Source organism: Syngnathoides biaculeatus, chromosome 6 (assembly GCF_019802595.1).
Source record: "Syngnathoides biaculeatus isolate LvHL_M chromosome 6, ASM1980259v1, whole genome shotgun sequence".
NCBI lineage: Eukaryota > Metazoa > Chordata > Actinopteri > Syngnathiformes > Syngnathidae > Syngnathoides > Syngnathoides biaculeatus.
The window spans coordinates 5,812,768-5,829,975 of NC_084645.1; the positions used below are offsets into that span (position 1 = coordinate 5,812,768).

Here is a 17,208-nt window from a genome sequence, read left to right on the forward strand (position 1 = left end):
CACTATTACCAACTTCAAAAGCTAATCTGGTTGGAGGTGGGGCTCAAATGAGAGTGCCTGGTGGCCATGCCTGCACCCAAGGGCCCGGCTGGGGACAGCGTGAAAGGGTGACTTGTTTCCCCCCTTCCGATGGGCTCAGCACTTGTGGGAGAGGATACAGGGGGTCGGGTGCTGGTCGGGTGAGCTGAGCGGTGAGAGAAGGCACGGACCTTGGCAATCCCATCGCCAGCTACAGAAGCTAGCCATAGAGATGTGGAATGTCCCCTCACTGGCAGGGAAGGAGCCCAGGCTGGTGTGTGAGTTTGAGAAGTTTCGACAAGATCTAGTTGGGCTCACCTCCACACATGGCTTGGACTCTGGTACCATTCCTCTTGAGAGGGATTGGACTCTTCCACGCTACAGTTAGCCATGGTGAGAGCCGCAGAGCAGGTATAGGTATACTTATTGCCCCCTGGCTCGGCGCCTGTATGTTGGAGTTCACCCCGGTGGACGAGAGGGTATCCTCCCTCCCCCTTCGGAACAGGAACAGGTCCTGAACGTTGTGCTCATGCACCAAACAGTTTAGAGTACCCACACTTTTTGGAGTCCATAGAGGGAGTGGTGGAGAGCTTTCCTGCTGAGGACCATTCTGCTGGCAGACTTCAATGCTCATGGCGGCAATGACAATGAGACCTGTCAGAGCGTGACTGGAAAGAACACCCCTCACGCTCCCCCCAGCTGATCAGAACCCCAGCGGTGTTCTGTTACTGAACTTCTGTGCTCATCACGGATTGTCCATTCCAAACACCATGTTAAAGCATAAGGGTGCCCACATGCGCACTTGGCACCAGTACACCTTGGGTCCCAGTTTGATCATTGACTTTGTGGTCATGTTATCAGACTTGTGGCCATATGTCTAGGACATTCCGTTAGAGCTGTCAACTAATCACCACTTGGTGGGCGAAGTTGTTGGTCCGACCTGATAGGCACAAATTTATTGGGAGGTTTTCCTGGGAACATCAGGCAAATTCCCTGTCTGAAAGAGTTTGAACTCCCATCTCTGACAGAACTTTGGGGGGATGCAGAGGACATTGAGTCTGAGTGGACTAGGTTTCGTGCCTCCATTGTTGAGGCGGGCGATTGGAGCTGTGGCTGTAAGGTGGTCGGTGCCTGTCGTGGCAGCAACACCCGAACCCATTGGTGGACAGCAGCAATGAGGGATGCAGTCAAGCTAAAGAAGGAATGGGGAGAATACTTCAAAGACCACAATTCTACTGACACACCTTTTCATGAGAAAGCTGAGTTTGGGGTCTGAGGCAGGCTCTCTTATCTCTGGGGCTGAGGTTACTGAGGACTTTGAAAAGCTCCTCGCTGGGGAAGCGCATGAGATTTGTCTGGAATTTCTAATGTCTCCGAATGTTGTGGGGCTGTTCCAGTTGACACATCTCTGCAACATCACATGGACATCAGGGACAGTGCCTCTGGATTGGAAGAATGGGGTAGTATTCTCTTTTTTTTTAAGAAAGGGGACCGGGTGTGTTCCAACTACAGGGGGAAATCACACTCCTCAGCCTCCCTAGTAAGGTACAGTGAAGAAAATAAGTGTTTGAACACCCTGCTATATTGCAGGTTCTTCCACTTAGAACTCATGGAGGGGTCTTGAACTTTCATCATAGGTGCTTGTCCACTGTGAGAGAGATAATCAAAAAAGAAAAATCCAGAAATCCCAATGTAAGGTTTTTTAACAATTTGTGTGATACAGCTCCAAATAAGTATTTGAACACCAGTCTATCAGCTAGAATTCTGACCCTCAAAGACCTGTTAGTCCGCCTTTAAAAGTCCACCTCCACTCCATGTATTATCCTGAATCAGATGCACCTGTATGAGGTCGTTAGCTGCATAAAGACACATGTCCACCCCATTCAATCAGTAACACTCAAACTTGTAACATGGCCAAGACCAGGGAGCTGTCCAAAGACACCAGAGACAAAATTGTACACACGGCTGGAAAGGGCTATGGAGAAATTGCCAAGTAGCTTGGTGAAAAAAAGTCCACTGTTGAAGCAATCATTAGAAAATGAAAGAAACTAAACAACGCCATTTCCAATGTGTCTGCTGGTAATACACTAAGACGTCATGGTTTGAAATCACACATGGCATGGAAGGTTCCCCAGCTTAAACAAGCACATGTCAAGGCCCGTCTTAAGTTTGGCAATGACCATTTGGATGATACAGAGGAGTCATGGGGGAAAGTTTTGTGGTCAGAGGAGACCAAAAAGTTCCATTTTGGTCTCCTCATAATCTTTTGTGGACCAATCCACCAAACTTGTAAAACAAAATCCCGGGTACAAGCGGCAGAATTGACCCCTCCGTAGAAATTGTGTCATCCGCGTTGCTGACCAATCAGAGACCAGAGATCTGCATAAACCACGCCCCTTTTTGGCGTCCGCCATTACCTCAGACAACGTTGCATGGCCCAGAATAGCTTTTGTTAGCGTTTTATCGCGTATTTGGGTTCCTTAACAATAGATATGGTTAAGAGGTGTAGTCACGGACTTTGTAATAGTGACGACAGGTATCCTGAAAGGCTAGTTGGTGGAGTTCAATTCGTACCCTTTCCAAAACCGAAGACCCAGTACGAAAAATGTCTTCGATGAATCAAACTTTGTGGAAGACCAGATCATCAACTGAATCCATCTCATATCAACCGGAACAGATATGTTTGCACGAAGGTATGCCCTATATTTGATTTTCAATACATGTCTCATATAAATGAATTAGCAGTTCTTCGCTTGCATAACATAGCTACGTGTGAATGATGACACACTTGATCTGTGTTGAGCGATATTTTGCGATGATCTGACTGCACAAACGTGTCTCTGTTGTCGGCTACCGAGCTAAGCTAAACCGGACTAGCGAGTCCTAAAAGCCTTCGACATGCAACGAGACACCAAGACTGAAGGAAGGATGTTTGAGGACACTATAAAGTAGTGATTGTCGTACTTGGTCGGCACTTACGTAGGTTCGGCACTAATTCAAGAATAATTATTGAGGGGAGCGCGTGACGTTACACAAAGAAAACGAGAGAAAGAACTAGTAAATCAAGCCTCATCTTCTTTTCCTTCATACGGCGGTTCACAAACGGCTATACAGATACACATACATATTCTGCACACCAGTGTGATATGTAACATGAAAATAGGAAACTTTCAATGACGAATTTGTCTTTGGGTTATAATATGTGGCTTGTTGGTCTGCCTCTGACTCCGGAAAGATCTTGCGCTAATATCAATGGTTTCTCCGTCGATATGCATGTAAATACCATTGAAATACCCCTCGCTGAAATACTTGAAGCCCTGCTGTCTGCTTTTCAACGATATTTCACTGTTAGCTAAGAATGCGAGTGAGAAATTAGCTGGTAAATTGGACAGTTTTGCTCTAGTCTTTTCTTGCTGCGCCGCCATTTTTTCCAATTGTTTGTCTGAGGTTAGCACACGTGGGGTGATGTAACTTCAAGAGGCGTGGTTAAGTGCCCTGTACGGAGGGGTCATTTGAGTTTCCTCTGCAGGTTCTCAGAGACTGCTGGTCTACCAACCAGTCTACATGTGTTTTGTGGACATGGAAAAGGCATTCGACAATGTCCCTCAGGGAGTCCTGTGGGGCGTGCTTCGGGAGTATGGGATACCAAACTCCCTGATACAGACTGTTCGGTCCCTGTCTGGTGTCGTACAGGGGAGCCTGGGCATCGCTTCTAAAGCTACTTCCCCCAACACCTGACCTCAGATCAGCGGCAGAAAATGGATGGAAGGCTAATCCTATAGCCAAAAAAAAGTACAATATTTTTCCGTTTTTATTGGGTATTTCAGATTTTTTTTCCCTGAAATTAGTTCATTATGTGTTGTGACAATCCCAACATCACTCCGCCTGCCACTACATAGTTATCATTGACATCCATAAACTAGATAATCTGATGATCAAAAAGTGTTGCTTAAACGTAAGTAGCATGAGAGGATGTGAGTTCATTTGGTGGGTAGAATAGCCAAACGTGTTCTAGTAAGTAATGTTACTTGAGAATAATGTGACTCCTGTACATTAAAGTAAAAAGTACTAAAAAAAAAACTTGAATAAAGGTTCATACAAGTGCCGAGTAAATAGTGAATAACTTCTAATTTCTTTAACCACAAAATGTAGAGGCTCTCCTCCTGGGGAGCCTTACGAAGCCTGGTCACTTCACTCTGACTCGCGCCGTGGGAGGCGCCCTTTTCCCTGTGACTTCGCTTCGATCAGCTGTACCACCTGCCAATGGGGGTTCCACAGGACCTGCTCCGGCCAGACGCAATATTCAAAGGGACTTCAAGGCTTCGTTTGCAGTTTCTGCTTTAGTTCTCTACCGCTGGCCTTGGTGACGCAGGCTGGTCACAGCGCCCCCTCTACCTCCATATCTATCACCGTGTCATCATTTGCTCCAGACATTCTCTCGTCATCTTCTTCAACTTTTTTTTCCCCTCATCGGAGGACTACAGAGGCTCCCACATGAGTCTAGTGCTTCTGAGGGCCATCCTGGGGCGCCTCAAGTGACTCAACAACAACAACCACCACAACATATATATAAATAAAAAGAAATTACAATACAATATAATTATGACATTGTGTATTTCCTTGTATGCACAGTCAAAACAGTCAAAAAAAAAAGCTGAAATTTACTGAGTGAGATGAAAAATCCATGTTTGGGCAGACAATGCCAGACAAACTACAATACATGAAAGCTGCTGATTTTTGTTCAAACAAACATGAGCAGCGGGTATCTAGTGTTAATTCCTATGCCCAGTAAGCCAAATGGAAGATGTTGTGAGGTCATATGTGACTTGTGTCGTCTGATTGGAGTTTGCATGTTCTCCCCATACCTGCGTGGGTTTTCTCCGGGCACTCCGGTTTCCTCCCACATCCCAAAAACATGCAACATTAATTGGACACTTTAAATTGCCCCAAGCTGTGATTGTGAGCGCGACTGTTGTCCATCTCTTTGTGCCTTGTGATTGACTGGCAACCAGTTCAGGGTGTCCCCTGCCTCCTGCCCGATGACAGATGGTATTAGCTCCAGGACTCCCACGACCCTCGTGAGGATAAGCAGCTCACAAGATGGATGGATAGCGCTTAAATTAGATTTGTGCAAACAGCGCCCCATGCGTAATTCAAAGTCTTGCACACAATATAGTTGAAAAATAACTATAAATCAAGAAATAAAACAACTTATGACATTTAGATAAGTGTAACAGAGAAAATGTATCTTTACTTCTTAACAGCAGATCTGGCGGAAGTGGCTTCTGGTCTCGACAAATACTATGACTTATCCAAAGAATGTCCCGAGTGCATAACCGGAACCAAAGCCAATGTGCTTGCATATTAGTCCGCTGTGAAGTAATATTCATAAATGATGCGTGTGGATGGCGGATGTGTAGAATGCCCCTAGCTGCCAGGGTCCAAGGAGTACAAAACAGTGACCCCACCACACCAGCAGGAAAAACTTACCGGATCTATACGATTCAAGGAAATCTGCTATTTTGACTTAATAACGGAAAATTTCACTGAAAGGTGATTGACTTGCAAGTATGATGTATTTTTGGACAAAGCCTACATACAGTCATCATTATTGTGAGTTTAGGATTATTCTGTCAAAAGACCATTACGAGTAGCATATCAAAGCAGCTGTGCCTAACCACGAGCATGGGGATGTGTCATTCGACCAAAACATTTTCATTTATTTTTTCCCTTGAGTTGTTCACATAGTTCAAATTGAAGATGCATATAGTTCTGGAATAGTTTTTGTTGGCCTCTCTTTTTTTAAATAAACCAAAATCTTACTACACTTTCAATACAAAATGAATAAATATAAATTTAAAGAACTTTTAGTAAAATGCATATAGCTGTGGTTGCTAACCTTACTTTACAAAGACAAAAATTCCCCACAGCTGAGCAGTGACTCCCGCCTATCTAAGAACACCTCTGTTGTTTGATTACACAGACAAAAAAAAAAAAAAATGATAACAATATTGCTCAAACCAAACAGTGGAATGGTGGGATGGTTAGTGAGTTTAACTACACAGTCATGGTATATGATCAGATGGGATTCAGGAAAAGGACAGCAGAAAAACTGCCAAGAGTGAATGTAGCAATGTACATCATGGATACAATCTCCACCCACTTCGTTAAAAATGCTGCTCCTCATTGGTTTAATTCCCAAGTCCACTGGTAGGTAATTGATCATCAGGAGAGGGAATAAGGAGGACAACCTTACCATTGATGAAACTTAAGAAGTCTTGCCCCTTGGCCTCCCAAGCCAGCCACTGACCTCCTGTCTCTTCTAGAGGAGGGAGCTCTGACGAAGGGGAGGGGTATGGTCTTTCAGTTATGGTCTGTGCCCATTGGGGCAAAATCTGGGACTGGAGTAACAGGGGTTTTAAAATTTTCAGATGCTGATTCTGGCCCACAATCAGTCCAGATTTGGCCCGGGTCATCAACATAACCTACACGTGTCGAAGATGACTGGCTTAAGAGTGTCAGGGGTTATATAAAGGGAGTTGGATGTTTGGAAGATAGGGAGGATTTATGCATGACCAGCTGTGGGAGCAATTTTAGGGAGACAAAAAAGGATTTTATGGATTAAAAGGAGAAAAAAACTATATGGCTTGTTAATGATAGTAATCTGATCCTGTAGGCATAAAATACCTGATGAGTTGTTCTTACCAATGTATGTCTGTTCTATTTGTCTATTAATGCAAACTCTAAAAAATATTGTCACGGTCCATCAGGTGTTTTGGGCCGAGGGATGAATGTCCAGTCATAGAAGCATTATTTGAATTTTTAATCCATCATTTAATCAAAATTGTTAAAAGCATACAATTTTTTATTTGAAACATGCAAAAGCGTGGGTTTGTGTCTTCTGTATTGCTCTCGAATGCACACGAATAATGTAATGATTAAGGCATGTTAAAGAAAAAACAGATTGCTACATTGGGAGCTCATGAACTTATTATTCAAGATGCGTGGATCCCATTTTGGTCAGTGACAAAGGGAATTAAATCACATGGTACAGTAAGCAGAAATGTAGCAACCTTAAAAACTTGAAAAAAGGAGCAAGGCCAGGCCCTATGCAATGTATTGCTTTAAACAGCTTTTTATTTATTTTTCAAGAAAATAGCCAAAGGATCAGACCTGGGACAACAAATCTGACGTAACTTGAAATAACATGACTAGATGAGGAAGGAAGAAAACAAAAAAAGATTTATAACATTCAACAATATTGATGTCAGATAGATTGTACTTTGCGATCGGAACAAAAGGCACCAGAAAACACTCTGTTAGACCAAAGGCTCCTTTTCCTCATTATTAATATTTTTAGCTTCAACTAAATATAGGTACAGTGCTGTGAAAAAATATTTCCTGGAGAGAGAGATTAGAGGGTGAAGCACAAGGATGACTGTAATAGAAAGTTGACTGCTGTCTTGTTACCGTTTCTGATACTGAAGTAGTGTGGCAAAAAAAAAATCTAAGCACATATCACCATAAGAATATAAACCATTGAGGCTTATATCCTATGGTAGCCATTTTTATATTGCACAGGCCTAGGTTCAAGAGGGAATTAATTACAGTTTCACATTGGATCTGAATTTTATAAACAAAATCTGTATTTAGAAACTACATTTTATTTTCATTTAATCAGGTAGTCCTTGTGAAATTAAAATTAGTTGGTGTACTGTAAAACAAAAAAATTGTCAGAAAGAGGTCTGGTACTTTTTTTACAGCACTGTAGAGCAAATAGAGATGAACTGTTAGAGTTGCCAGTACCTTAAAAATACAGAAATATAATAGTTTGACTGCTAATGTTTACACCAACCAACAAGGTTTCTGTGTATTTCACTGGGATATAAATACAAACTCTGCACTGCAGTTGGATAAAATAAAAGAGCCATGCCATATTGTCATGGTGCATCTGGATGTTAATACTATCATGAAATATTTGGATACAATTTTTTTTTTAATATAGCTTCATCTTGTGAAAGTAGTGAATCTTGTAATATTTGAAAGTTGCAATCACTATCACGCCCAAGTCTGATAAAAGCATCAGTGTGATAATCAGCCTAATGATGTGAGTGCAGCAACAGAAGAGTAAAGAGGAAAGGAGGGATGGAAAGATTAAGGTTAGGGATGCTCTGATGGGGAATAAAAGGTGACAAAATTGGGTTAAAATAAAGATAAGGCTTGTTCTGTTTACCAAATATGCCCTCTGTCAGTCATGGAAAAGAATGAAAGAAAACAGAAAGGGGAGAAAATGGAAAGAATGAAAAAGTTATCTTTCAAACACTAGCGTAAATAAAAATCACAGATAAAAACATAAGGCTATATTCTCCCATATGCTTAAGTCAGAAAAGACACGCAGCTTGGTGCCCATTCTGCCGTCTGTTTAAAATCTATCACTTGCATGTCTTCTGGCCAAGTGAGCCTTTTGCGTGGAGTAACCCTAAAATGTGAACATTCTCACGTTTGGCCTTGCACGTTCCAGAGGTCGTATTAAATCATGTGCTCTTGTAATGTGAACAATCACACTCCACGTTATTTTTGTTCACGTGCCCGGACCCTCCGATGGCTGCTATTGGCGTGCTGGAGGCTGACTTGGCACGCTAACGGACACCTGAACCATTGCTGAGCTCAATGGTCCTATTTGCCTGACCATATGATGTCGATCGATGGCATAACGTCAACACATCATCTCATATTAATAATTTCATACACTTGCTGCAAGAGCCAATTTTGTTTCAAATATGCTGCATGGCGGGTTGGGAGTTTGTTGAAACCACCACTTACAAAAACTGCAGTCTTATTGATGGCACGAAGGTGTGTTGGATATGGAATAATTCTATTTATTTTTTTATTCATGTCATTTAAGTGACGTGCCCCCATGTGTGGCGCAAGTATGGTTGCTGGACAACACTGATCAACAGCTGGTTCACTCGCTTCATTGGTGGCCTTCCATATGCGTTCATTTATAAGCAAAGTATTATTATTCAATTATATATAATGCAGAGTATGTTATATAGGTTACAAGACAAAAAACATGACCCTAAGGGGGGGTACTGATGTCTCAAAAGTGACTTTTCACTTCTGTTACTGCTGAGGGTTGATTTCACATTCAAAGTGTGATATTCTTCAAGTAGATTTCAAAGGCTTTCACATCTGAAGAAAAATCCACATTGAGAATCCTACCCCCCTGCAGACAAGGAGTTACATGCAAAGGTTGTGTCAGAAGCCATGATGGTAGAATCCATGTAACTTGAAAATGTACAAACCAGGCGCATACAATATTGACTTACGCACCAACAAGAGAATATGGCCGATTGTGAATATTTTTTTTCTTTTTAAAAGATGGATGCTTAGTGTCATAAAGAAGCACTTTTAAAGGCACAGAAGGTCCTGCTCCCTTTTCCAGAATCCTTACCAGGTTAAAGACGAACATGACCAGAAGGAATGGTCTGATTTGGATTTGGATGTATTAACTGTCATGATAAACACCCACTAACTCAAAACGTAACATTTGATGGGATATGTTGGAATTATTCATTGCACTAATTGTAAAAATGCAAAAGCTGAATAGCTACAAAAAAGTTAGAAAGGTTGGCCATTACCCATACCTCTAAATTGATTCCCAAACCGACATAAAAGACTAAAAACTAACAAATGTGTCTCAAAATATTTTAAATAATAACAAAGCACTTATACATCTCCTTCCAGAAGGAAAAAGGCAATTATCAGCTCTGGCTTTGATCAATATAACTTTCTAGGTCACATTTTGACAAGATTAATTTATCATCTGGTAGTTAATGCATTTAGTGGCTCCAATGGGGATTTGACAACATACAGGTATGAGAATATGTTTTTTGACCATCCTATTCATCAACCTACAAAAACACTGCAAAATCCTTTAACATCAAAGAGCAATCACACAGTGCCTGAAAAGTACCTTCTTGTTGTCAGAAAATCTCCTTTACACCTACCTTCTGCTACACCCCACGGGTACTGGCGACCTCTGACCTTCTTTCCATTTACTTCAATTACCACGTTGCTGCCAACCACAGCCAGTGGCATCTTCTCCTGCAGTGTTAAAAATAATGTTTTTCTCAGCAAATTACCCCTAAAAATGAGTTATTCAGTGGTATTTTACGATCACACAATTATTTTCCTTTATTCGTCACATGACAATTAAGCCTTTATCCATGACTGACATCCCCATGCATCTCATTGAGGAAACAAACTCTAGATTAGTGTTTCTAAACCAGGCAACTGATACATGGCGTTTGATTTCTCCCCGGTGCGACATCGACCAATGAGAACGTGTGGATTTATCTCATGAGCTGATTGGCTGTGCATCATTGAAGCCTCACCCAGACACTTCCGTTCCACCCTTACCCTTGACCTTCCTTTCCGCCATTTTCATCTACGCTGTTGACTGTGCCATAATCTCTCTTTTTCACAATGCCGACGAAGTGCTGTGCTAATGCGAAAGCGTCCTCCGAAGCACCACGGAGGAAAAGGTAGATGGTGACTATCAGAGAAAAAGTGAAACTTTTGGATATGATCAAAGACGTAGAAGTTGCGCTTTTGTGGCATGCCATTATGGCGTTAATGAATCCAGCCCTATGGGAGCACAAGCCAGTGCAATCTGTAGCCCGGTCCCAAGTGCGGATAAATACAAGGAGTTGTGTCAGGAAGAGCATGTGGCGTAAAACTGTAACAAACAAATATGAGTGTTCATCTAAATAATACAAAATCGGATTGGTTGTAGCCTGGGTTAACAATGCCCGCCCCTGGCACCGTTAACCTGCAGACCTTCGGTAAAAAAAAAATTCAGCTATTGTGGGTCGATGACAAAGAACAGGAGGAAAGCAGATTTGTTGCCAGAAGAAGAAGAATGCACAGAGCCTACAACTGAGTGTAGGGATTTTGAATGTTGGGACAATGACAGGAAAAGCTCAGGAGTTGGTTGACATGATGATTAGGAGAAAGGTTGATATTTTGTGCATCCAAGAGAGCAGGTGGAAAGGGTAGAAGTTTAGAAGCAGGGCTTATTTTACCATGGACTAGGGGTTATTTTAAACGAAGACCTGGCTAAGAATGTCTTTGAGGTGAAAATAATGTCAGATCGAGTGATGAGGCTGAAACTTGAAATTTAGGGTATTTATAATGCGATTAGCGTCGATGCCCCACAGGTAGGATGTGACATTGAGTTGAAGAGGAAGTGTTTGGTAAATATGGCATCCAGGAAAGGAACTTTAAGGGACAGATGGTGGTGGCCTGTGCAAAAGGGATGGAAATGGCAGTAGTGAACACTTCCAGAAGAGGCAGGAACATAGAGGGACATAGAAGAGCAGAGGTAGAATCACCCAGGTCGATTACGTTTTGTATTGACAATATAATCTGGAGGAGGTTACCGACTGTAAAGTTGTGGTAGGGATGAGTGTAGCTTGACAGCATAGGATTGTGGTGTTTAGGATGACTGGTGGCAGGGAGGAAGATTAAGAAGACAAAGGTAGAGCAGAGAACCATGTTGTGGAAGCTGAGAAAGGAAGAATGCCTTTAGGAAAGAGGTGAGACAGGCTCTCGATGGACAGGAGGAGCTTCTATATAAGACTGGAGTACCACAGGCAAGGTGACCAGAGAGACAGGCAGGAGAGTATTTGGTGTGTCTTCTGGTATTAAAGGGGAGAAAGTGGTAGAACCCCAAATTACAGGAAGTCATACAGGGAAAGAGGCTAGGGAAGAAGAAGTGGGACACAAAGGACTGAGGAGAGGAGAAAGGAATACATTGAGATGCGACGTAGGGCAAAGGTAGAGGTGGCAAAGGCTAAACAAGACGCATATGACGGCATGTACACCAGATTGGATACGGAGGAGAAAAGGATCTCTACTGGTTGGCCAGACACGGATAAAGGTGGGAAGGATGTGCAGCAAGAAAGGGTGGTTAAGGACAGCCATGTACGGGAGGAAAAAGAACAGCCCCCCCCGGTGCGGGAGGAAAAAGGAGAGCCCCACAAACCCCCCCCAACCCCCGGGCAACGGTGCTCCACCCGGGATGGGTCCTCCTGAGTACGCTACATACTTTTATACATACTGTCGGGGAGTCTGTTGTTAGTTAGAAGTGATCTGCATATCATCTAAATATGGCTCAAAACGATAGGATAATATTGCCCCGGTCACTTCTCTCGATTGTGAGATGTTCTCTTCTTCAAAAAGAGCTTCCGTGTCAGAATGGGTGTCAAAAAACTCTGAAAATCTCTGTTGTTCGTCTCTCATAGCAGGTGGCACAGTGTCTTGTCAATGGCGACTGTCCCAGTTTGACAGCTGTAAATGACATAGCAGGGAATATGGCTCCCACTTGGATGTGGAGTGAGACTTCCGCAAATTTGCGCATGAATGACACGCTCTCTGCTCATATTAATTTTTTTGTATAGACGAAGTGAATAATATTATATGTAATTTTCAAAATATCTTTTTTATAATGTATATGGGCATGTCAGTAGACCTTTAAAGTGTGTATAGATTTTTTGGGACACCCTGTATATATCGAAAATATCAATTGTGAACTACTACTGGAGATGACAGAAATTTATTAAAGGCCATGTCGGCCATATCTTGGATTAAAAAGAAAAACAATTGGGATAGAGTAGGAAATTGAGAGCGTGAAATTGTCTGTTTTTTTTTTTTTTTTTTTCCCATATCCTAGAAAGGTTTATGCTCTGAAACATTATCAACAGTGGACATGAAGCATGGAAAAAAGCAAATCGATACCACGTTTTGTTTTGGCTAAAGGCAACAGTTACTGGGGCATGTTATATGAATGAACATCTCTGTAGAGTTAATCAATGAGTTTGTCTTTAAGCTAAAACTAGAACTTGGGCAAAACTGTAACAATGGAAGCAAAAGAAAGCACAGACTGCCTTTTGGCGTTCTTTTATACTCAGCAAAATATGAACAACATTTTCTGGTCCAGTACCTTGATTTTCCGGATCAGCTTGTTGTCCTCATCATCATCCATATCTGGAAATTCATAAATTTTGATTTTGTGCTCCTGGATCTCTTTCATAATCTAAAAAAAATGTTATTAAAGTCTAACATTATTTTCAAATATTTAGAATGAAATATTTTCAGAATACAGTACAGATTAAAAAGGCAAACATGGCTTTACTAGAGATCACAAATTCACTAAATAGAGTGGAAAATAAATATTTGAACACCGTGTGATTTGCAAGTTCTCCCACTTTGAAATCATGGAGGGGTCTGATATTTTGATCTTAAGTGCACGTCTACTATGAAAGACAAGCTAAAAAAAATAAAATCCCAGAAACCACGATGTATGATTTTTTAAATAATTTATTTGTATGTTACTCCTGCGAATAAGAACAAAATTTTGGTCCTCAAAGACCTGTTAGTCCGCCTCTCAATGTCAACATAAACTCCACTTGTTATTCAAATTGATAAGAACCTGTTTGAGATCGTTAGCTGCATTAGGACACTTGTCCACCCTACACAATCAGTAAGACTCAAATTACTAACATCAGAATCAGCTTTATTGGACAAGTATGTAACAACACACAAGGAATTTGTCTCCGGCAGATGGTGTTGCCTGGCTAAGATCAAAGAGCTGTCCAACGACACCAGAGACAAAATTGTAGATTTCCACAAAGCTGGAAAGGGCTATGGCGCTGCCAAGCAGTTTAGTGAAAAAAGATCCAGTGTCAGAACAATATTAAACAAATGGAAGAAACTAAACATGACTGTCAAGCTCCCTCAGGTTGGCCCTCCAAGCAAGATCACACATCGTGACATATCAATGATCCTACGAAAGGTGATTGATCACCCCAGAACTACACAGGAAGAGCTGGTCAATGACCTGAAGAAATCTGGCACCACTGTTTCCAAGGTTACTGTGCATGATACACGAGGATGTCATGGTTTAAAATTATAGTTGGCATGGAAGGTTCCCCTGGTTAAATGACCCTTTGAATGATCCAGAGGAGTCATTAGAGCAAGGTATGTGGTCAGATGAGACCAAAATAGGAGGAAGACTGATGGATACCATTTCATAAAAACCATCCCTACTTTGAAGGATGAGGGTGGAAGAATCACGCTTTGGGGGTGTTTTTCTGCACATGGGATCGAATGACTGCAGTGTATGCAGGAGAGGATGACTGGGTCTATGTATTGGAAGATTTAGGGGAGCAACCTCCTTCTTTCAGTTAGAGTATTGAAGATGGGTCTTCCAACATGACAATGACCCGGAGGACACAGCCAAGATAACCAAGGAGTGGCTCTGTTAGAAGCAAATCAAGGTTCTGGAGTGGTCTAGCTCATCTCCAGACCTAAACCTCATACAAAATACTTGAAGGGACCTCAAACTCAGTGTTTCTCAGCGACAGCCCAGAAATGTGGGTGATCTAGAGAAGATCTATGAGGAGGAATGAGCGAAAATCTTTGAGGCAGTGTGTCAAAACCTGGTGAAAAACTACAGGAAACTCAGTAATTCCTAACAAAGGCTACGGTACCAAATATTAACATTGATTTTCACAGGTATTCAAATACTTATTTGCAGCAGTAGCATGGAAATACATTTTTTAAAAAATAATTTGTTTTCTCATTCACAGCGGTCATGGACTTAAAATGAAAATTTAATTCCCTTTCATGATTTCAAATTGGGAGCCTTTGCAAAATCGTAGGGTGTTCAAATACTCATTTTCCTGACTCTATGTAGAAAATATGTCTAAGTTGATACATACAGTATTTTCTTACAGTTCATGAATACCTGTTTCTTAAAAAGCTGGCATTCCTCTGGAGTCAGAGTATCTGCTTTTGCAATAAGTGGAATGACATTAACTTTGTCATGAAGCCTCTTCATGAACTCAATGTCAAGTGGCTTTAGTCTGAAGAATAGAGAGACAAAAATCATGAGAAAAACAGATATGCAACAATTTGTGGAAATTTCAAGAACTGAAGAGGCCCACAAAAACTTTGATCCGATTGCATTCCCCCCCTCGCCCCTCTTGCAGGGGCACCCGTCTGACACCTATTTGCATGTGTATATTACGTGAAGAAATAAAAACGGAAGCTACAGTAATAGAAAGTACATTTTATTGGGCCACTAGCAGGGAACCACAGAATGATGCACTAAAAAATCTATGTTGGCACTAGCCTTGACAGCACAACTATTACCAACTTGACATAAATAAATATATGGGAAGTTTAAAAAATAGGACATCAATAACACACAAATGAGGGAAAACAGTGTCATACTTCTGCTGGGCCTCATTTTTTCAGACCAACATTAAAACATGACAGAAATAATGGGTGCTAACCTTACGTAAACTTTATGCCGATTTAACTGGTGAGATTGGTATTGGCTGATCATGAGCATGTTATACAGATTGGTTGACCGGTTTTATAGTCATAATTTGTGGATCTGATAGATCAATGACGTAATTGATTATTTTACTATTCCATCGTGCCATCGTGTCGCCATTGTGCCAGTATATTTAAACACAAAAGCGAATTAATTTTGAGCCCAAGTGAATGTCTTTTGATGTAGAACAGTAAATATGTGATGGCGATTAAAGGAAGACTCTCCACAGATTTCATATGTACAATAAACCCTCCAATGTGAAGTAATATTACATATATTTTGTACAGTAATTGAAAAAAAAAAAAAGTTGGAAACATTTGAAATCCAAGCAAAATCTGGATATGTGCCAACTTTCAGAGCCAAACTGAAAGAAACATCCTTGATGTTGCCGGTGCTTAGCATAACACACCATTCGTTCAAGCTAATCCAAGATGCAGACTTGTTCTGCACCAAAACTGAGAAAACGCTCCCAAATTTGTCCTTCTTTAACCTCCCGTGGGGTCAACCTGGCAGGATAAAGCTGTGGCTGTCACAGTTGAGGCTCATTGATCAGTGGGGAAATTTGCACGCATTTAATCATTACTGGTTATTAGCCACTAAGTTATATAGCCTCTTGTGATGGTACGGTAAAGCAACAACATACGTTATGAGGGTGGTGCAATCCCGGACCTCCGTCTGTGGAGTTTGTATGTTCTCCCCGTGTCTGCGTGTGTGTAACCTTCCTCCTGCTCGTTAACAGCTGGGATAGGCTCCAGCAGACCTTTGACCATTGTGCGGCTAAGAAAATGAATGGATGGATATATACGTGTAACACTTCCAGGTTTCGATTTATCGCAATCCACATGTGCAACAGCACAACCCCCCACCTCCGCCACCGGTGGATCGCGAGAAGCTTTGCTGCTTGAAAAGTACAACTTGGTGTTAATAAAAAATATGGCCACCTGCTATATATTCTCTATATCTAAACCAACTCCTCAGCAAAGTACCAAATCTCCACAGTCCATTTCATGGGACTGTTGTTGTTTGTCGTCAGCGCCACGTCCCTCCCAACACGTTGACTTCTGCCTGTCTGTGTGTTCTGGCTCAAACGCTTGAACATTGTACATTGTTATTTTTATTTTCTTTGCTCAATGGTCGGTATAGTAATAACACAGAGCATCAACTCGCTTTGATACTCACTTTGCTGGCAGTCAGAACACAACACTTCCCGGTTACCATTTACGGCGATCCGCGCGTGCAACCCTACTGCTGCTGAATCGCGAGAGGTTTTGCTGCTTGAAAAGTACAATAACAGGCTTGCTGCTGCTTGGGGTTTAAAAAAAAAAAAAGTCAGGCCACGTCGGCTGTATATTCTCTACATGTAAACCAACTCCTCACAAAGGCGTCAAACAAATCTCCCCAGTCCATATAATGAGATTATTGTTCGTTTTTAGTCCCACGTCCCCTCTCCAACAAATCACCTGGCGGCTGAGTGTATTCTGGCTCAAGCACCCAGGCTTGAACATTGTAGGTCATGCTACTTTTCTTTTTATTGTTTGTAATTATTTTTTCACAAAAATCGGCCACAAAATGCCAAATAGTGGACGTTCTCTGTTCGGTGAAATGTATCCACAAGCAATGTGGGGTCAGAACAGGAAGCACTGCAGGCGTGGCAAACGCTGATTGGCTGTCAGTTTTCCAGCCGGTCTCATTGGAATGTCTGAGCGAGAGAGGAATTTTGATACTTTTCCAATTTAGAGATGTTTCTCGGTGAAATCTGCAGATAACGCTGGCATTAAAAGAAA

At 41.7% G+C, this 17,208-nt stretch overlaps 1 protein-coding gene across 2 annotated transcripts in view; it reads right to left on the reverse strand.

The window, feature by feature from the left end:
• LOC133501915 (septin-7-like) overlaps nt 1–17,208 on the reverse strand; it is an 80,595-nt gene that overhangs the window by 38,441 nt on the left and 24,946 nt on the right. For both annotated transcript variants that reach the window (XM_061822085.1, XM_061822082.1), the window contains exons 6-8: nt 14,831–14,948; nt 13,025–13,117; nt 10,029–10,125 (exon numbers count right to left, since the gene is read on the reverse strand). In XM_061822085.1, coding sequence (XP_061678069.1) covers nt 10,029–10,125; nt 13,025–13,117; nt 14,831–14,948 — 308 coding nt within the window. The remainder of the gene's footprint in view (nt 1–10,028; nt 10,126–13,024; nt 13,118–14,830; nt 14,949–17,208) is intronic.